At 41.7% G+C, this 22714-nt stretch overlaps 2 protein-coding genes across 6 annotated transcripts in view; one reads left to right on the plus strand and one right to left on the minus strand.

The window, feature by feature from the left end:
- The window catches only part of JHY (junctional cadherin complex regulator), a 77077-nt gene that overhangs the window by 35085 nt on the left and 19278 nt on the right, over nt 1-22714 (minus strand). For 4 of the 5 annotated variants that reach the window (XM_033097852.1, XM_033097849.1, XM_033097851.1 and 1 more), the window contains one exon: nt 4177-4290. The exons of the other annotated variant lie outside the window; for it this stretch is intronic. In XM_033097852.1, coding sequence (XP_032953743.1) covers nt 4177-4290 — 114 coding nt within the window. The remainder of the gene's footprint in view (nt 1-4176; nt 4291-22714) is intronic. 5 annotated transcript variants of the gene reach the window in all.
- Nucleotides 15646-16660, plus strand: LOC117017520 (transcription factor BTF3-like). Its single transcript, XM_033097855.1, has one exon. The coding sequence runs from the start codon at nt 15992-15994 to the stop codon at nt 16427-16429; it is 438 nt and encodes a 145-aa protein (XP_032953746.1). The 5' UTR covers nt 15646-15991; the 3' UTR covers nt 16430-16660.

Consider the following 22714-nt stretch of genomic DNA (forward strand, 5'->3'; position numbering starts at 1 on the left):
TGAAGGCCCATAGGATCTGACTGCCTCCCATTTACCTGCACTTTCCCCTTTGGGGAAAATTAGGCCTTAATTAACATCCCATGGTTACTGTCTTGCCCCATCCCCAATGGTCCATCATTTCAACAAGACAAAGCTGACACTGAGACTTCCTAGGAATGCACCAGGGGAACATATTATCCAACCAAATGGTTGGTCATCAGTGCATCCTTTGGATTGATTTATGACTGACGGGGGAATTGTAAATGAAAAGGGGGCTACCTGGCAGGCCTGACAAGCACAATAATTAAAGAGAACCCCACAGGATGCTCTGATTATAAAAATTCCAAACTGAGCTGGTTATAAGGGAAAGTCACATCCTAGGCCTATATGATAGATTAATCTTTACATTGAGCAAGCCCTGTCCATTGTTTTTGTGCATCTAGAATAACATACTTAAAATGCCAGAATAATCTCTTCCCCAGACCTCCACAGATAAACACCCCAGTACCAGGGAGAGACAACCCCAATATTCCTCATTGTTATCTTTTACCCGCATACCTCTGTAAACTATGTATGTAATTATCCTGTACCCAACAATGTAAAAAAAATATGTACCTCTCCACTTTGCTTTTTATACAATCCTAGAAATTTCACCACTTTTCTTTCTCCTGCCTCCTTAATCAGCCAATGGATTTCATGTCACCTTCCTTATGTCTTCTCCTCTGATTCTAATGTATAAAATGAATTACAAAACTACTATTCCTTGGAGCATTTTCGCAGTTCTCTGTGATTTTGCTTTCAGATCTGGCCTTCAGCTAAGGCTCAAATAAACTCCTTAAATCTTTCTTTCTGGTTGGAATTTCTTTCATAGACAAAACCATTCTCTTTCTCTCTCTTCCATTTTACCTTGTATTTAAGCAACTGTTAAATTTGTTAATTCCCACTTCCTGACCATCTCTAGGCAGCCGTTGAGTGGGATCAGGTACTGTCCTGAACTGCAACAAGTTTAGTTCAGCCAATGGAATGAGATATAGCCACCCTACTGAAAAGTGAACAATGACAAACACTGAGCGAGTGCTGCACTTTTCCAGTTCTCCCATCATCTCTTGCAGAAACCACAGCAAAAGTCACCTTGCTGGTTCTGCTGTCTCTGCAGTATTCTTCCCTTCCAATCTATTCTTCAGACCATGGCCAGAATGCATTTCTTAACATGCAAACCTGATTGTGTCATTAACCTGCTTAAAATTTTCAATAGCTTCATGTTATCCACAGCATAAATTCTAAAATCTTTTGATTGACATAAAGAAAAAGTCTTCATAGGCCCTAGCTAACCAGCCCAGCCCTATTTCACACCACTCCCCTGCCTCATATTTTCTTCTTTAGTTGCTGAACTATGTGTAATCCGCAGGACAGATTACGCTCTCTTGCACTTTCATATCTTTGCCCCCTTTTGTCTCTTGGCAAATTTTGATTCATCCTTCTAGGGTCAGCTATTTTACGGAGGCTTTTCCTGTCCTTTTAGGGCAGAATTAGGTCCTCTTTTAGTTACACTGCATTTTGCACTTACTTTTATATTATTGCATTATAATGATTTTATAACTGTCTTCCAACTAAAGTTTTGAGCTCCTTCAGGGTAGGGACCATTTTTTTAAAAAATAAATTTTATTGGGGGACAGTGTGTTTCTCAGGGCCCATCAACTCCAAGTCATTGTCCTTCAATTTAGTTGTGGAGGGTGCAGCTCAGCTCCAAGTCCGGTTGCCGTTTTCAATTTTTAGTTGCAGGGGGCACAGCCCACCATCCCATGTGGGAATTGAACTGGCAACCTTGTTGTTGAGAGCTCGTGCTCTAACCAACTAAGCCGTCCGGCCGCCCCTCTGGCAGCTCAGCGGCAGCTCATTGTCTTCAATCTAGTTGTGGAGGGCGCAGCTCACTGGCCCATGTGGGAATCGAAGCGGCAACCCAGTTGTTCAGAGCTCACACTCTAACCAACTGAGCCATCTGACCGCCCCACAGGGACCATTTTTTTAAAAAGAGCTTTTGTCAAGTTTTATTTATTTTTTTGAAGATTATTTTTTACCATGTCTTTTGGGCTAAACACCTAAAACCCAGTGCCTAAATATATAAGTACTCCATAAATATTTATTCTGTAAATTATTTTGATTTCATGCAAGAATATTTCTCAGTGAGAACTATTCATTGTTAGATTAGGTTTAATGAGGAATATGTAGTCTTTTAAAGTCATCTTTCAAAAAAAAATTGTCTCAGGAGGCCCATTTTCACTTGGAGCTTCACTAAATGACGTTTAAATGTTTCTTTAAACAACCAGTAAATATTTATTGAGCCTTAGATTTGTGCAAAGCATTGTGCTAGGAGATGTAGAGAAAAATACAATACTAATGTTCAAGGAGCTTATAGTTTGGTTGATACAAAAGAAACACAGGCAACAGCAGCTAATGAGACCAAATATGAGAAGCTCTGAGGGTGTGGTCCGGACCACCAGCACAATAAGAGCTGAGAGAGGGGGCAGAGTACAAGGGTAGGAGTGTCTGGGAAATCTTCATGGGGTGTGGGGGGGGGACAGAAAGGAGCCATCAGATTTGGGTAATTAAAGAGGAGAAAGAAAGAAAGGCAACCTGGAGTGTTTGCACACCGAGGGCCTAGGTAGGAGGCAGCGGGCAGTTACAAATCTTTTCTAAATAAAGAAAAACATCCCTTAGGCCACTCTGTGTTGCTGTCAGTTTAGGTTTAACAATCTTTACATGTTTGGCTCCTCAGTGCTTTTATTCAGGAGTGGGTTATATACAAATGAGTCCTAATACACACAGAATAAACAGCGTTCTTTTGGCTTTATTCTGATTTTCTTCAACGAAGTTTTTACTGCCTCAGTCTAGGGCCATGCTGTGAATCAAGCACGGTGATTTCACCTTGATTATTTTATCATTGATTGAGAAGCTTTCAATTTTCCTTAGTGATACTTATGAAAGCTATAGGCTGCGAGAATCTTGCATGCTTCACATGTGTTTTCTATGATAATTTAAGCAAGGTCATAGAATCATAGTATTTTGCAACTGGGATGGACCTTGTAGTTGATTTTGGCCGAACCTTCATTCAATAAAGAAGAAATTTAAGGCTTGGAGGAAGTAGAGATTTGTCCAAGTGAATGGCAGGTGAAGGCACATGTCTTCTGACCCAGTCTATCACCCATAATGCATGGCACGCCTTAAGGTGTTTCCTTTGTCCTCTCCATGCCACTGACCAAGCTCCCTAGGCTCTCTACCAAGTGTGGGAGTAGATCCTGTCCTTTACGTCCCACTACAGTGAGACACTTCAGAGCCTATCCTCTCAGCTTCTGGGTGGGTCCTCCCTGGCATCAGCTTTCAGGAGTGACCTGGAGGCCACTGGGGAGGAAAGATGATTTGGGTAGTCCCTCTTTTCTAAATTCTCTGAAACTGGAATGAACTTTATTATTTTCATTGTTACTTTTACCATTGCACATAGTTTTAACTGATGATGTCAACAGGCTCTATAGGCTGCGTGATTTCAAAGGGCCCATTCCTTCTTAAGCAGGGATAAACCCCATCCACGAGTGACTGCTCCACATAACTCCAGACACTGGTTCAAGGAGAAATCAGCTGCCAGTGCTTTTCCTGATTCTTAAAGAAAAGCAGTCAGTGAGGACAGTTTCACACAAATCTTCCCTGAAATCATATATGATTTCGAAGCAGTAAACCCATGGCCTAAAACACATGTCAGTATGTCAAGTTACTGGTTAGTAGTGAGGCTCAGGAATCACATTTAAGGGGTTATGTTCCCCTTCACCTACGGACTCTATATAACTGTCAATTCCAAAAGGAAACAGGCTTGAGAGCAGCACAGAATAGGGCAATATTTTAGAACTGTTACTTTCTTCCCCTGCATTTCCCCCATGCCTTTCTTCTCTAAAGGGTTATAACTCTGAAAGTTTAGAAAGTGATGTGATGATTTTCCTCTAGGAAATAGAACCTTTGGAAAAATGAGTAGGGTTGGTTGGCTGAGCAAGCAATGGCTGAGCAGAAGCCAGTCTCACCCATAGGAGAGTGCGTAACTATTCTCAGGAACAAGAATAACACCTTAAATGATAAGAAGTCAGTCACGAACATTACTTATATTCAGCAGTAACCCTAGAAACACATTTAAAATTCAATCCAGCAGGTAACCTTTAGCTGTTGGGCTCTTTGGTGCCATTTGTCTTCAGGATCGATAGCAGCATTTTCAGTCTCTTTGGCATTCTCAGTACACGTCTTGTCAGTTACTCTGACTGAGTAGAAGATCTAAGAGGGTAAAACATATATAGCATGTTAACTGGATTCAGTTTAGTCTTAGAGCCATGGGGCTCAAGTCTGCATACTCTAGAAAGAGGTTCTGTAGGGTGGGGTTTTATTTTCAGTTAATTTCAAGAATTCATCTTAGTACTCAGGGACCTGCATTGTTCCCAAGAAAAATGGAAATACACAATGTTTTCGTTTGCAGGCATGATTTAAGAACTGGTGCTTTGAGGTCAAACTACTCATAACTTTAAACGCTTGATACATACTCAGGGTACCTGATTTTACCACAGTTATCTGAACCAGATGCTGCAACTAATGTTTGTGTATGCCAAATGAAACAATACTACACTCCAAGATGATGACAACAATAGAAATAACAATAGTATTTAATATACACTGAATGCTCATAGTATGCTACTAGCTCTCCTAAGCACTTAGCATATGATATATCAGTTAATCCTCATAATAACCTTATGTACTATTATTACCCACTTTTGGAAATAAGAAAACTGAGGGACAGACAGTGTGGGGACAGAGCCAGGAGTGCAGTTTCCAGGCTCTTGGCCTCACGTGGAAGGTGCTGGCTCAGGTAGTAAATGGCCATCAATTGTGATTGGATGGCCATGGGCTGTGGCTAGTTGGCCGTCAGCTGTAACCAGTGAGCCATTGGCCACTAATATAACTGCCATGCCTACGCTAGCAGAAAAATGGGGGCTAGCAAGATGGTGGCTGAGCTAGCAAGCGCGGATTGCAGTTAGCACGGTGGATTGCAGCTAGCAAGTGAGGTTGGTTGGTTGGCAGAAAAGCGGACGGCAGGTTGCAGATCGTGTGGCTTCTGCTTCCTGTGTCTCCAACCCAGCCGCCAGCGAGACTATAGTGGTGTGACTCCCCTATCTATGGCTCTGTGGATGTTCCTTTTCAGCCTCACCATGTCCTGTGTTCTTATGTGGGGAACGGGAGCTGAGACACTGCATGACACCCTGCATGACAGAGAGGTTAAGCAATTTGCCCAGAATCAACAGCTAGTAAGAAGAGGAGCCAGGCAATCTAACTCCAGAGCCTGCACATTTAACAGTTTTGCTAAACTAACTCATTAGAAATATCATCTTTGACTTACAGAATTTGTAGTTTGGCCCTCAGTTAATTTGAATGATGTAGGTCCATGGTTTTTAATTTTAAGAAGATATTACAATAACCTAGGAAGCTTTTAAAAAATCAGTGCCATAGTCCCATCCAAGAATAATTAAATCAGAAACTCTGGGGATGTCCCCAAATATCAATATACTTTAACCATCCACCCAAGGTGGGTCTATTCTGCAGCCAGGTTTGGGAATCACTGATAAGGGCAGCTACATAAGATTTAGATCCCCAAATTATTCATGGGATTTAGGTTCCCAAATTATGAAGGCCCTTCATTGCCTCCATTAGCTAACTGTTTTAAATAAAGAAATTAGATTGTCTGTGCTATGTGGAGTTCAAGTCACCAGGTAGCATTTCAGAAAGCAAAGTTAAAGTTATACAATCTTAATATTGGAAAAGATTCTGGAGGAAATACAGTACAGCCTCTGGTGCTTCTGTGCCATCTCTGGTAAAATGTTCATCCACTTGATGTCTAGTGGATGAACTTGACATCCTGGCGGGAGTTACCTGCTTGTCAGTATTAGTATAGTTTTAAAGATCTTCTATGAATTGAGGGGGAGAAAAGAATAGAGGGCTTGCAAATAATTCCTTTCTGTAGGAGACATGGTCCCATGGAGTGAAATGTTAGACTTCTTAATGTTTCATGGATGATGAATGCAGCCGTTGGCTGTAGCCAGTTGGCCAACTGACTGCTGATGTAACTGCCGTGACTGCGTTGGTTGGTTGGCTGGTTGCCTGGCAGAGAAGCGGGCTGCGGATTGCAGATCATTTGGATCCTGCTTCGTGTGTCTCGCCCCAGCCGCCAGTGACAGTATAGTGGTGTGACTCCCCTACCTATGGCTCCGTGGGTGTTCCTTTTTGGCCTCACCATGTCCTGCGTTCTTGTGTGGGGAGCGGGAGCTGAGAACCTGCATGACACCCTGCATGACAATGAACGTATAAGTGCATTACTGAGCAACCTAAATGCTATAAAGCTCTTCCTTATAAGAGCAGAAATATGTCTTCCTGTAATTTCTATCCCTCTTCCCTCTAGAATAACATAGAGTAAGTCAAGTTCTCTTTCAGAAAACAGCCTGAAACAGTGAGAAGCTGATTATAATGTCTTTCCTAAGCCTTCTCTTCTTTGGAGGACTTATTTCTTTGCCTTTCCTCCTGGGACTGGTCATTCAGGTTGGGCTCCTTTGGTCACTCTGCTTTGTCACCTGTAAATACTAGTGTCCCTCTTTCTAAACTGTGTGATTAATTTTTAAATTTAGATTCAGAATTTCATACTTGTTTTATTACATCTTGCCTGATGGGCTATATAGTGTGAGAAGCAGGAAAGTGTAACACTGGAAGGGACATGCCATGTTTGTGTTCAAACTCTCCCTCTGCTGCTTCTACTTCATACTTATGCAGACTAGTATTCCATATGGAAAGAGGCAAAAATATTTATTAAATACTAAATAATAAATAAGCATTTGACAATAAAGACAACCTCATTCCTTATCACTCAGTGTGGCTTCTCTGGCAAAAGAAAGATATTTTGTTTCCTTTATTTTGGGTGTAAACTTAAATCTCTTGGGTGTAAATCTCTACCTGAATGCCTACTTATCACAAATACTGTATAGGTAGATAGATAGATAGTTAGGTAGATAAGGCAAATAGATGGTGTAGAAATTTAGATACTTAAAGGTTGATCTGAAAATGGAAAAAAAATGAAAATAAAAGCTTTCCATGCTTGAATTTTCACTGAATATAAGGAGCAAAATGTACTATTTGATGATGGAATTTTTCTAATTACAAATGGAAGTAGTCAACATGTTTGGAATGATTACTTACTCTGCAAATGGAAAACTTTACAACACCATGAAACAGCTACACTTGTGCTGAAATGGAAAGTTTAAAACTATAAATGCTGCTGCTTAAGGTCAGGAAATATTTCTAATGTTTCCATCTCTCAGTCCCTTACACAGTACTGGTTTAAGAAACATTAGATGACTTTAAAAAGCATTAGGCTTTACAACTTTTGTCATCGTTATTACAAAGATTTCAATCTCGTATTGCCATGATGTTAAGAAGAAACACAGTTCACTTTAAAGAAAAATCAACTCTGTCCTGGGGGAGAAATGAGGGCTAAGAGAGTAAAAAAATCTAAATAGGCTGCGTAAGCAGGCAAGGAAATAATCATTTTTCAAACCTCAAACAGGTGATGTCTTGGATGAACTGTTATCTGGAGCCTGGGAGAAAGAGAAGTTGGGCTTATTCCTAGATCTGCTACTGGGTGGTTTTATTCCCTGGCTGTTGTAAAGGGGACTGGGTTTAGTTAATTCAGTTTTTCATTGGTGATATTGTTTGATTGACAATAATGGGATCTCTTATATAGCTTTGGTAAAAAGTTTACAAATTAAAAACATATTGTCTTATGCTTCCTTCCCCAGAGAATGTAGGATGTACAATATTTCCCTCCACAGGCTGTTTTGGTGGAACTCAGTGTCTGAATCACCCCAGCAAGAGTCTCGGGGCAAGTAAAGCATACTTCTACATTATCTCTTTGAAAGTGGAATGGGACACAACCTCTGCCAGTTATTTATTTATTTTTTTTTGTGAACCATTCTATTAATACCAATCAAATCGAGAAAATGATCAAATGAAATTGCATTTTGAGCATCATAAGCTGTGTAATGTCTATTCTGTTAAATTGGGGCCTATAATTGCTTCTCTACAGAAAAGATACAACAAAGACAGCAATCATGGCATGTCATTATCCCAGACTAGAAAACCGGCCTTTGCTGGGAGGACTTCAAAGGCTTGTGGTTCTCGAATTGCATTTGGCTGCTATTGTTGAAGCACAGGCAATCTTGATTAGGTGTTTACACTGAAGTAAGGCGCAGAGCAGAGAGCCTGAGTGCCTGGGTCTAGAGCCATTAAAAAATTGTACATTATGTTCCTTGCTTTGAAGTGAGGGTTTTGTAGGTAGGAAAGCAACTCAGATTGAATACAGCTGAGTTATACTGGCCTGCTACTGCTCTCTCAAAGAAACTCACCAGGTTCTTAGAGAATCAGCACCACAAAAAAAGTTGATGCCTTACCAAGAACTACATATGAATTAGTGTTATCTGCATAGACACACATTGAAATGTGTTTAAGTGGCATATTGCTATTAAGGTCTGACATCACTGGAGGTTTTAGTCCTTTTTCCTTTATATTGTTTTTTATTACTTATGTTTAGATGTTGTGAGGAGCCTCACATTAATTTATTAGGTTCCTATTTATTCTCATTCCTTGATGATGCTAACAACTGGCACGTATCCAAATTAAAATAGGCCAAAGAGTCTGATTTTTTAAAAATGTAGTATTTGCTTACCATTATTCCAACAGATCTTTTTTTAATAATAGTTTTTTGTTTTTGTTTTCATAAATTTATTCTTTTTTAAAATTTTTTATTGGGGAATATTGGGGATCAGTGTGTTTTTCCAGGGTCCATCAGCTCCATGTTGTTGTCCTTCAATCTAGTTGTGGAGGACGCAGCTCAGCTCCAAGTCCAGTTGCCGTTTTCAATTTTTAGTTGCAGAGGTTGCAGCCCACCATTCCATGCGGGAATTGAACTGGCAACCTTGTTATTGAGAGCTGGTTCTCTAAACAACTGAGCCATCCAGCCACCCACCAACAGATCTGTTATTTAAGCCCTCTTTGGGGGCATAATCATTGGATTCAGTGTGCATTTTTTTTTTTTTGTTAAGTTGGCTAATGAGGGATCTGCAGTATTAATTTTCTGTCCTATTTCTAATACATTTTGCTCTGTGTCAGCTTATGCCCCGTAACATCTGCACTGCTGTTGCCTGTGTTTGTACGTAGCCAGCAAAAGAGGCTAAGGCATGACAATACAGTGTACCACTGTCAGGCTCCAACATGGATATTTAGCACCGCTGTTTGAATTAGCTGGGGATTTGTATTAATTATTCTGCTATTTAGACACAAAACACCTGCAATATTTTGGCTCTGATGCTGGCCACTGTCGTGCAGGAGACCCTGCTCACTGCGCCATTTGTCGTGCGAGGCATCAGGCAGGGTCTCTGGTCCTGCTCCCCGCATAAGAACACAGGATATGGCTAGGCCAAAAAGGAACACCCACGGAACCATAGGTAGGGGAGTCATACCACTATAGTCTCACTGGAGGCTGGATCCACAGGCTTGGTTGGAGATACAGGAAGCAGGAGCCACACGATGCACAATCCGCCATCCGCTTCTCTGCCAACCAACCCCACTTACTAGCCACAATCTGCCATCCACTTCTCTGCCAACCAACAACCCCCTAGCATAGCCATGGAAGTCATATTAGTGGCTAATGGCTAACTGGTAACAGCTGATGGCCACCCAGACACAGTGGATGGCCATCTGATTACAGCTGATAGCCATCTAATAACTGAGCCAGTGCCTTTCCACGTGAGGCCGACAGCCTGGAAACTACTCTCCTGGCTCTGTCCCCACATTCCACCCTTCCAGGGTCTTGCCTCACAATCTACGCAACAAGTGTCTTCCACAAGGGGCCCTGTGTCAGGAATCCAGCTCACGAGAAAAAGTTTCAGTCCAGTCCAAGTAATGTCCCAGGGGGTGTCCCTCAATATCCACCTACTTTCTGGGCACAGTCAGGGTTTCTTAGGGTACTGCCAGTCTTTCTGGGCATAACCAGACTTCCTGGGCACAGCCAGGGTTTCTCAGGATACCATGCTGGAAAAATAGTGGCTCATAGCCAAGGTGCCCACATATTCTCGATGGCGGATGGTTGAGACACAGGAAGTAAACATCCACCTGTACCCCAATAAGAGGTCTTCCTGCACCACAGTCTCGCTGGCGACCCGGCGAGGCACAGGAAGTAAACATCTGCCAGTTCCACTACATGGTGGTACATTCCCAAGCAAACAGTCAAGCGGTCCATCAAATCAGGGATGGAAGGCACTTCCCCATAGTCCACAGTCATTCACCAGGGCTGTGCGTTGGCCTCACAATGTGTGACCTGGCGGAGAGTGCTCCAAGTCCTCCCCAACTCGGGGGTGAGGGACTACCTTGACCTCACGCACATCCTCCACCAATGACTCAGCAAGTGTTTCCTCCTGGGACTACAAGTCTGGCATCTGGGCCTCCTCAGCAAGCACTTCCCAGTCCACATGGCCACAACTTTTGCTTTCTCGACCTTTGTTTTCTCTGGCCTATGCTGGTTGGAGAACCACCCATGTCTTCCCACCCCTCCATGGGCCTCTAGCTCTCTGAATGGCTTTTTCTATGCTGGTCGGAGAACTGTCCACGTCCTCTCCTGCTCCCGGCACTGCTCCTCCTGGTCTTCCTGAGACTCAGTGTTCATACGCACAAACTGCTCCACCGCCTTTCGGAGAGTTTTGGCCGGTACTATATCCTGCTCACAGCACCATGTGTCATGCAGGGTCTCTGGTCCCACTCCCCGCACAAGAACACAGGATGTGGTGAGGCCAAAAAGGAACACCAATGGAGCCATGGATAGGGGGTTCATACCACTATATTCTTGCTGGCAGTTGGATTGGAGACACAGGAAGCAGGAGCTGCATGATGTGCCCTCCTCAAGAGTTGCCACAGCCAGATGCGTGGTCACAGTGCGACAGTACCGCCTGCCAGGAGGGCAGGAGGAGACTGGTCGCACAATATTGGACTTGGAGAAGGCACATGTTGTGAGGCCAACGCACAGTCCATTTAACTCCCTAGTGTGGCCTGTCAAGAAGCCAGATGGGACTTGGCGAATGACTGTGGACTATAGGGAGTTAAATAAGGTGACGCCATCTTTGCACGCGGCAGCACCTTCAATACACGATTAGATGGATTGTCTGACTGTCCTCCTGGGAACGTATCACTATGTAGTGGACTTGGCCAATGCTTTTTTCTCCATTGACATTGCACCCGAGTGTCAAGAGCAGTTTGCTTTTACTTGGGATGGGCGGCAGTGGACTTTTCAAGTCCTTCCACAAGGATACTTGCACAGCCCCACTATCTGCCACGGGCTTGTAGCCCAGGATTTGGCACAGTGGGATCGCCCATCCTCTGTGGCCATGTTTCATTATGTTGATGATATCTTGCTAACATCTGATTGTCTTTCAGATTTAGAGCAAGCAGCTCCCACTCTGCTCCGCCACCTGAAGTCATGTGGCTGGGCGGTGAATGAGGAAGAGGTCCAAGGCCCTGGCTTGAACGTCAAGTTTTTGGGTGTTGTGTGGTTGGGTAAGACAAAGGTCATACCTGAGGCGATTATTGACAAAATATAAGCTTTTCTCCGGCCGACCAAGGTCTCCCAACTGCAGACGTATTTGGGTCTGCTAGGATATTGGTGGGCGTTTGTACCCCGTTTAGCACACATGGTGAGGCCCTTATATAACATGATTAAAAAAAGGGGGCCTCATGGGATTGGACAGAGGCTATAGATCAAGATTTCGTTGCCACAAAACGGGCAGTGCAGCAGGCACAGGCTCTGCAAGTAGTAGACCCTGGCTGCCCATTTGAATTTGATGTTCACATAACCCAAGAGGGGTATGGTTGGGCCTCTGGCAACGGCAGGAGCATCTCTGGAAAGGAGCGGAGGTGGAAAGGAGCGGAGGTCCACTAATCTCTAATAGAGAAATAGCTGGCTGCTGTGTACGCAGCCCTAGTGGCCACAGAAGCCATCACAGGAACAGCACGGGTGTTGGTTCGAACAACCTATCCTGTCCAGGGGTGGGTCGATACGTGGACCCAGCGACCCAAAATGGGGGTGGCACAGACCACCACCCTCACCAAGTGGGGTGCCTACTTGGAGCAACGTAGCACCCTTAGTTCAAGCCCTCTGAGCACAGAGCTACAACAGGTCCTGGGGCCTGTGGAGCTTGTAGCCCAGGCTGAGCCAAGCACTCTGCCTAGGGGGGAAGACTTGGAGCCCTCGTCCTACAAAGAAGGACAGCCCCTAGTACCTGAGGATGCCTGGTTTACCGATGGTTCTGAGGAGCTGCAGCCATTTGGACGGCTTATTGGTGTGCAGCCCAAAACAGACACCATTTAGTTTAATACTGGGATGGGCCAGAGTAGCCAGTGGGCTGAGCTACGGGCTGTGTGGATGATAATCAGCCATGAGCCCGGGCCCCTAGTTATTTGTACTGACAGCTGGGCGGTGTTCCGGGGCCTAACATTGTGGCTCCCTACGTGGAAACACCAAAACTGGTTGGTAGGACACCGTCCACTGTGGGGTCAAGCCATGTGGCAGGACCTCTGGGACCTAGGGCAGAGAAAGGAGGTGACCCTAATGCATGTCACAGGTCACTCCCCCTTAGTGTCCCCAGGTAACGATGAAGCAGATGCCCTAGCATGGGTCCGATGGTTAGAACGGGCTCCTGCCACTGATGTGGCCCATTGGCTGCATAGGAAATTGCAGCACGCCGGAAGCCGAACCAGCTGGCATGATTGAATGCTACAACAGCCTTTTGAAACAAGGCCTCCGGGTGTCAAAACAGCCTCCCACGATGCGTGACTGGGCCTCGCGTTTATGGGATGTCCTGAGAGTCCTGAATGAGAGACCACGGAAGGGAGGGCCTGCACCAGTAGAAGCTCTGCTACATAGAACAGCCGCTCCCATTCAATTGCAAATTACCACAAGTGAGACTCTGTTAAAGCCAGGCTATGGCAGAAATGGAAACATTTTGCTGCCAGCACCCACATGCTTGAAAGCAGGGGAACGACAGCAATGGACTTGGCCCTGGCAGGTCAAAAGCCCCCACTGTCGGTGGTTGGGCCTGATAGCCCCATGGGGGCCGGTTTGACTCATGATTTGCAAGTGATGTCAAGGGTGGTGGCTGAGTGGCCACCGCAAGTGACTGTAGGATACGGAGGTCCCGATACTAGGATGATTTTGCGGGGAACCTGTGCTCTCACTATGGCCTATTATGGGGTCCCCTGTTCTGTTACATGTTGAAACTAAGCAAGGGACCCCAAGCACTGCCATAAAGGTCTGATACCACAAACCAGGAAAGGTGCCAGTGGTAGCGACCCTCCTTTCCCAGGACAAAAAGCTAGCGTGTATCCTCCCTGATGGAAGGGATTTGCCATTGTTGGTTCCCAAGACTAATGTTTCTTTCCGTCCTTAGGTGCCTGTAGGCTAATATGACACAGGGACCCTCGCGGAAGATTCTTGTCATGTAAATTGTGAGGCGAGACCCTGTAGGGGTGGAGTGTGGGGACAGAGTCCCAGAGAGCAGTTTCCAGGCTCTTGGCCTCATCTGGAAAGGTGCTGGTTCGGGTAGTAGATGGCCGTCAGCTGTGGCTAATTGGCCGTCAGCTGTAACCAGTTAGCCAATTAGTCACTGATATAACGACCACAGCTGCGCTGGTTGGGGAGTCGAGAGTCGAATCGAGTTGCCAAGCAGAGAAGCAGAGAGCAGGTTCAGGTCGTGTGGCTCCAGCCTCCAGTGAGACTATAGTGCCACCAGTGAGACCATAGTGGTATGACTCCCCTACCTATGGCTCCGTGGGTGTCCCTTTATGGCCTCACCATGTCCTGTGTTCTTATGTGGGGAGAGGGAGCTGAGACCCTGCAGGCCGCCTTGCACGACAAATGGCACAGCGAGCAGGGTCTCCCGCACAACAACTTCTTAAAACACAGATTTAAAGGCCTCACCCCACAATTTCTGATTCATGAGGTCTGGGATAGAGCCCAAGAATTTGCATTTCTAACGAATTTCCAGGTGATGCTGCTGCTGCTGGTTCAGGGAGCACGTGCTGAGAGTCCCTGCTTTAAAATGACAAACACGGACCTATGTGAAAGGAACCTACCAGTTTTTCTAGCCTAAATACCCTCACTCCCATCCTCACAATTTAGTCACATACCGCACAGCATTATTCATCGTCTTAAATAATTGACTGGATTAAGCAACATTTTCTAGCCCTCCTTTAAGATGCCCTAACTAAATGCCCACAGCTCAATGCTCATGGCTGCTTGGCTGCTCACAGTATACTTCTGTTTCCACTAGTTGAGTTGTATGTTTACCAAGAGTCTTTTACATTTGTTCCCAAACCTGTTTATTCCTATTAAATGTACAGTAGGACCTGGCTTTCAAACATCTCCATTGACGAACATTTTGGTTTACGAGCATCGTAAACCCAGAAATAAGTGCTTCGGTTTTCGAACACGCCTCGGAAGTCAAACATGTCAAGTGGCTTCCGCAGAGTGCAAGACCCTGAGGCCTCGCTGTCGGCTGTTTTCGAATGTTTCAGACCTTGAATGGTCTTCCGGAACGGATTACGTTTGAAAACCGAGGTACCACTGTATTGTTAAAATTATGAAATTTATTTAAAGATTAGATCATTTGGAGAAATCTCAGTGTATAGAGTTGTTATTTTCATGAAAACTATGTTAAATAATTTAGAATGACTGAATAAAAGCAAATGGCAAAATAACACGTGTGTTTGTGGCAGGGAGGGGAAACTGTAAAAGTTTAGTGGAAACATTCATAAAAATCTGTAAAAATTATGTTCTTAGATTGCTTCTAAAGGCTTTTTAAGTTTTCACTTTCCTTTCAAGAAATCAGTACAATTCATAGATGCACTCAAACTGCAAAAAAAAACCCACACAAAACAATGCAACACACCAGTCAATAGAATATGCACTGATGGAAAAGGCCTTGGCTCCTCAGTAAAAGATTGGTGAATTCATAAATATATGTATATCATATATTATAAGCAAAAATCAAATATTTAATGTATATAGTTATCATTTTTCATATCTGCTTTAAACACTTTATTTGACTAATACCATACAGGTTCTTACTGAGCAGGCTCTACATAAACAGTGTCCTTTCATGTCTTTATACCATTGTTTATGCTCCCTTTTCCTGCAATACCTTTACTGCCCACCTCCACCTGTTACCTTCCACTTCTTTTTAAAGAATCAGTTCAATGATTGCCTCTTCTGTGAAGCCCTCTTTGACTTCTCCTGACAGACTTAGGCACTTTTTCTTCTGGATTCCTTAGGGACCTTACATGTCCAGTTATCACTTTGTACTGACTGTTTACATGTCTGCTTCCCACTTGTCAGAAGCTCCTGAAGAGCAGATACACTGACGACTACAAAAATGACTCCAGACTCATAGTAGTCTGGTGCATTTAATAAAGAGGCAAAGAATCATTCCCATCACCATGGCTCCTGATTTTATTAGAACAGTGCAATACAGCCTGGGTACAATAGTGCAGAATTATCGGGTACGCTAGGCACATTTTTGAAAGCTATCTTTATAAATGATTAACTATGTTGGAGTTCTAGTTTTGGAAAGGGCATGCTATAGTTACGTGGAAAGTATTCTTTTCATAGATCCCTTATCAGTAATGTCAAATTAATGAAGTATCATTCTGTAGATCATGCAAATTGGTAGTTAAGCAACTAAATGCTGAATAGTGCATAAAAGAAAATGCTTTAAGAAATGTATTGAAGCGCTGCCATCTTGCGTCCCTGCATCTGTGCATTTATTCTCAGCTGGTCTGCCCAAGACCTCCTGAGCACCGGCCCTAGTCTCCCGCATGGCCCTGTTTCCTCTCCCACAAGATGAAAGAAACTAGCATGAACCAGGAGAAACTCGCCAAACTGCAGACAAAAGTGTGCATTTGTGGGAAAGGAACTGCTTGCAGAAAGAACGTGGTTCACAGAATAGTTACAACAGATGATAAAAAAAAAAAAAAACTTCAGTTCTCCTTTAAAAAGTTAAGGGTAAACAATATCTCTGGTATCGAAGAGATGAATATGTTCACAAACCAAGAAACAGTGATCCACTTGAACAACCCTGAAATTCAAGTCTCTCTGGCAGCAAACACTTTCACTATCACAGGCCACACTGAGACCAAGCAGCTGACAGAAATGCTACCAGGCATCTTAACCCAACTCGGTGCAGACAGTCTGACTAGGTTAAGGACACTGGCTGAAGCTCTGCCCAAACCATCTGTGGATAGAAAAGCACCGCTTGCTACCGGAGAGGATGATGATTAAGTTCCAGATCTTGTGGAGAATTTTGATGAGGCTTCCAAGAATGAAGCAAACTGAATTGAGTCAACTTCTGAAGAAGATAAAACTTGAAGAAGTTACTGGGAGCTGCTATTTTATATTATAACTGCTTTTTAAAATTTTGTTCATGGATCTGATAAAATCTCGATCTTTAATATTTTTAAGCCTAAGGCCCTTGGACACTGCAGCTCTTTTCAGTTTTTACTTATACACAAATCATTCTTTGCAACTAATTAAGGTGAAGAAGCTTGGGGAAAAAAGTTTGAAATAAAGTTCTTTGCCTAGTAAAAAAAAAAGAAAGAAAATAAATGTATTGAGAATTCCATAAAGTTCAATTTGAATTATGCTGTCGTAAGTAAGTGCTCTTCTTGTGGTTGCAAAAGGGCAAAAAAAAAAAAAGAAAGAAAGAAAGAAAAATCTAAAAATCAATAAACATATACAGATTACTCACTTTGTAGAATAATTTTTACAAGTATAATAGGAAAGGTGGGAGTCAAAAACACCGGCAAACTAGAAGAATTCTATTAAAAAATTTCTGTTTCTAACCAAATATAATTAGAAAAAAATTATCATAATTTAAAAAGGTAAAGATTAATTTTATAGACAAAAGTTTCACTAAATTCAAAACTACAGAAAAGGAGAGCAATATATCACTTAGATATTAATCTAATGCAGTAGGAGATTAAATTCAAATTGATAATAAATATGACATTTATACAGGACTACATGATTACACAAAACTTTCACATACACTACCTAGTTTGGTCATCCCCATAATCCTGGATCTGTGGTAGAAGGCAAACATTTGTAACCTCACTCTAATGGAGAAAAGTAAGCCTAGCAAGATTTTGTGATTTACTAACAATAATAAAAGGCTCCAATAATGGGGCTCAAATCAGATCTTTTGATGACAAATTCCAGTATTTAAGTCAACAGCACAAGCTCCAGTTAGTCTTTCTTATTTTTTCATTTTGAAAATAATAAAATTCTGGACCAAAGAAAAAGTATTTAACAATCACATCCCTTCATCAAAAATTTACATAGGGTTTATTATATGCCAGCCTCTGGGAATTCAGAGATGAGTCAGCCCATGCCCTTATGAGCTCAGAGTCATGTAAATACATACAGACACATTAACAAAATAGTGCAATGGGGTGTAGTGGGTTCTATGGTGGATGTTGCAGGTATGAGGAAGATAGTGGGAGGGAGGATATTTAGAGAGTCTTCATAAAGGCAGAGAGCTTTGAGGTGAACTTCCAAAGGAAGGTAAGGTTGTCCGAAGCAAACAAGACTGAAAGAGTGGTCCGTTAGCATGAAGAGACCCAGGCAAAACACTGGGGTCTACGAGTTGAGTTCCCAGAGTATGTCTAGCGCAGAGTATGCAAGGGGAAAGCCACAAAGGATGAGGCTAAATCAGCAGGAAGGGGCCAGGTCATGAAGGGCCTTGTGTACCACTCTGAGAATTTGAGTCTGAGAGACAGCATGGCAAGTATGAGGTTTGCCTAGGTATACCCCTTTGTAGACAGTCTTTTGGGAATCACACCGTAGAATGGGCTACTAGGGTATAGAGGTGATATATTTTTGGCTACACTTTGTTCTTACTCTACCTAAAATCATATCCCTTTCATTTTGAGACACTGTAGCCTGGAAAAAAAATCTGTTTAGAAAGGTCTATTCCCAGAGTGGATTCCTTTCCTTTCCTATGGCTAAAAGAATGCCCACTGGCAACAATAGCTCCCCTTTACTGAGTGTGTGCCATGTATCAGGAGCTTTGCATAAATTCTTCCAAGCTTTGTATAAATTCTTCCAATAGCTCTCCAAGGCAGAAACTGACCCTATATAAAAGATGAAGCAGATAAGGTTTAGAGAGTCACCTGTTCAAATGTCTAGTAAGTGCTACCTCCTAGTATGTTAAAGGGCCAGGATTTAATCCATGATTGTCTTATTACCAAACCAGTGTTTTGTGTTGACTTTATTTTTTCTCCTATAACATTATGTTGCCTCCTGTGAGAAAACGCTGCTATCAAACCTAGGGCAAACCAATTGTCTTCCCCCAGAGCCAGCGTGCATAATTTTCTCTTTCTCATCCATTCACATCTCAACTTGAATAATATCTCCTCAGAGAGCCCTTCCAAAAGCACTAAGCATCCCAGTTACACCCCCCTCAGTACTTTATTAAGTGAATTTTATTCAGTCTCCTTTGAGGTGTTTATCAGTACCTGAAATTATTTTGTTACATGTTTCTTGCCTGTATCATATGACTAGAATGTAAGCTTCTTCAAGACAGGGGCTCTGTACATGTTGTTTTCTGTTACATCCCTAGCACTGGAGAGAATACCTAGAATATAGCTGGTACTCAATAAATGTTTGTTGGCTGACTGACCTGATGTCTCAGCAACAATCACAAAGGGATGCTGATCCTCATAATGGGGAATATATTGTCTTGAAGACTATAGGGTGATTGGATTACCTGTCTATATACATATCTGCAAAGTAGCTGTGATTTCTTTCCAAGAAATTACAACGAAAGAAAAGAATAACATGTATAAAGTACTTACTACTCTTTTCTGAGCCCATATTAAATTTCACCATCATCAGCCTTCAAAGTCACATTGGAATCAAGATAGAAATGTAGATCATTTTTCAAGATACAATTTCCTTTAATGGATTCAAATTCTAATGAGTTTCAGACAAAACTTCTGGCTACTGAAGAAATCATAATAAAAGTAAGCACTGAATATTCACCAGGAAAGTTATTGGCCAACTGTGATACTTAGGTGCCCTCTAGTGTGTGTTGGTTTTTACATGAGTTCCTTGCTTCACACATCATGTGACTAAGATCTTATAATATATTCAAAGGTGATTTTTCCTGTGCATTTTAATGTACTACTAACAGATTTATGAAAAATGGTCAAAGGACTGTGGAGCAATTGAATTTAAAAATCAATGGTTCTACTCTGAGCCATTATTTACAAGGAAAAAATGCAATTTAGGTGACCCCGAGCAATCAAGACATGAAGTTACAAGGGTTCCTACAAAATGTTGTACACTGTAAATACATAGGCATAGTTCAAAAATAAGAACTATGAAAAGGTATAAAGTGAACAGTTGTGCTCCCACCTGTTCTCTCTCCACCCTCTACAATTAGTCATCTATATGTATTCTTTCACAGTGCTTTATGCATACCAAGCAAATATGATATATATTTTTATTCTTCTCCACCTTTTTATACTGTATACAGTATTCTACACCTTCAATTTCTCTTAACAATAAATCCTGATAAGTTGTCCATAACAGTTGATGGAGAACATCCTCAATTTTTTAACAGCTAGAATTGTACACTATTGTATAATTTATTATATAATATTGCATACTATAATTTATTTAAGTACTCCACAAATAATAGACATTTGGGTGTTTTCTAATCTTTTGTTATAAAATAATCTTTTACAGGAGTTATTGCAAAACTGCACATGTAACTAGGATAAATTCTTAGGGGTGGAATGTGTTGGGTCAAACAAAAATAATAATTGCTAAACTTATATAGTGCTTACTATAAGCTGGGCTTTGATCTAAACATTCTACATACGAGTATATATTAATCTATTTATTTAATCTTCTTAATAATCCTATGAGGAAATAACTATTATTATCTCCATTTTAGAGATGAGGAAACTGCAGCACAAAGGGGTAAAACAACCTTCCCAAGGTCAGACACCTAGCAGGTGTTAGTGCCAACCAACCTGGCTCCAAAGCCTATACTCTTACCCATTACACTTTATATTCTTAGAGTGTATGTACTTGTATTTTAAATAGATGTTAACAAATTTTCCCCCATACTGATTATACTTATAATTTATATACTTATAATTTATATACTTATAATTTATTCTCTTAGCAGCTTGACTTTATGGATTTATCAAACTTTGGGAATTTTGTTGGTTTAATTACAGGTGAAAAATGGAATCCCAATGTAGTATTAATTTGCATTTCTCTTATAATAACTGAAATTGAATATCTTTTCATACGTTTAACAGCCATAATTATTAACTTTTTTGTGAATTATCTATTCATATCTTTTGTGTATTTATATATTGGAATATTGCTCTTTTTTTTCTTTTTGATTTCTAGGAGCTTTTTATATATTAGAGATATTAGTGTATTGTTTACGATATGAGTTAGAAATATTTTTCCCAGTTCTTTATAGTTTGACTTTCTTGTGCTTTTTTCCTGCAGCAGTTTTTAATATTTATGTAGTCAAATTCATCAATCTTTTATAGAGTCTAGATTTTAAATAATTTCAAGATTATAGGAGAATTTTCCTGTTTTATCCATTTTTTTTTTTTTTAAGATTTATTGGGGAAGGGAAACAGGACTTTATTGGGGAACAGTGTGTACTTCCAGGATTTTTTTCTAAGTCAAGTTGTTGTCCTTTCAATCTTAGTTGTGGAGGTGCCGTTCAGCTTCAAGTTGTTGTCCTTTCAGTCTTAGTTGTGGAGGGCGCAGCTCAGCTCCAGGTCAGCTCCAGGTCCAGTTGCCATTTTCTAGTTGCAGGGGGCACAGCCCACCATCCCTTGCAGGAGTCAAACCGGCAACCTTGTGGTTGAGAGGACGCGTTCCAACCAACTGAGCCTTCTGGGAGCTCAGCAGCAGCTCAGCTCAAGGTGCAGTGTTCAATCTTAGTTGCAGGGGGCGCTGCCCACCATCCCTTGCAGGACTCGAGGAATCAAACTGGCAACCTTGGAATCAAACTGGCAAGCTTGTGGTTGAGAGCCCACTGGCCCATGTGGGAATGGAACTGGCAGCCTTCGGAGTTAGGAACACGGAGCTCCAACCCCCTGAGCCACCGGGCCAGCCCTGTTTTATACATTTTTATGGTTTAATTTTTAAAAATTAGATATTTGATCCATTTAGAATTTCTCTTGTATGATATGAGGTATGGGCCCAACTTTATTTTTCTCCAGGTGGCTTATCCAGTTGTTTAGTTGAATGACCCTTAATTTCCTCAGTGGTTTGAGATACTGCCTTTATCAAATTATAGTTTCAGATCATATATTCTCATATGAAATTTAGTTCTATTTCCAGACTTTCTGTTCTGTTCTTCCGTTTTTCTGTCTGCATATGCATTAAATATTACCATACTCTAATTATTGTGGCATTGTAATATAATATACTATATAGTAGGGCTATATTTTCTCATGAGTATTAATTTCCAGAACTTTCTTTATCATTCATATGAACTTAACAATCAGCTTTCAAGTTATATTTTTTTAAAAAAACCTGTTGACATTTTTATTGGGATGTCATAAATTTCTTAGACTTCAAATCTTCCTAAATGCAATACACTACTTAAGATCCTTAAATTAATTCAACTGGGCATGGGTGCTGGCAACAAAACAATATGTTAAAAAGCTAGGTTTTCTTGGCTATGCGTAATGGTAATTAACATTTATGCATTCATTTAACAATAGATGTCATTTATCCTTTCCACGTTCCTAGTTATATTTGTCATCTCTTTCAAAGAAATTAGAAAGGGAAAAGAGATTTTCAAATATGAAAAACTTCCAAAAGGATGCTGCTTAATCTAACACCTGCCACCTCTAACATTATACCTCTTACTCCTCCATCAAAGGAATACTCTTAACAGCCATTGAAACCATCACAGCTCTGTAGGTACTCACTTACCCAACTTTCGCTTTAGGTTTCTGAGAAATGCTTTCTTTATGTTCTTGCCACTCAAAGTGTGGTCTGTGTACCAGCAGCCTTGGCATCACCTTGGAGCTTGTTAGAAATGCACTGTCTTAAATCTCACCCCAGACCTACTGGATCAAAGTCTGTATTTTAAGATCCTGAGGTGGTCCAGGATCTTACCATAAGCACTTTAAAGTTTGAGAAGCAAATGATCAGTGATTCTCAAAGTGTGGGCCTGATAGCAGAAGTGGCACCATCTGGAACCATGTAGAAAACTCAAAATTCTTGGACCGCACCCTACACCTGCTAAATCAGAAATCCTTGGGTTAGGTCCAGCAATCTGTTTTAACAAGCCCTCCAAATGGTTCTGATATGCGTACACGCTAATGATGAAGAACTGCTGTACTACATCAGTGATTCTCGATCCTGGCCAAACATTAGAATTACCTGGGGAGCTTTCACAATTCCCCATACTTAGAGGGCACCCCAAATGTATTAAACCTGAATTTCAAAGCTTCAGGCCAAGGAAATAGCATTGTTTAAAATTTTGTAGGTGATTACAATGTGAAGTCAAGGGTG

Source organism: Rhinolophus ferrumequinum, chromosome 25 (assembly GCF_004115265.2).
Source record: "Rhinolophus ferrumequinum isolate MPI-CBG mRhiFer1 chromosome 25, mRhiFer1_v1.p, whole genome shotgun sequence".
NCBI lineage: Eukaryota > Metazoa > Chordata > Mammalia > Chiroptera > Rhinolophidae > Rhinolophus > Rhinolophus ferrumequinum.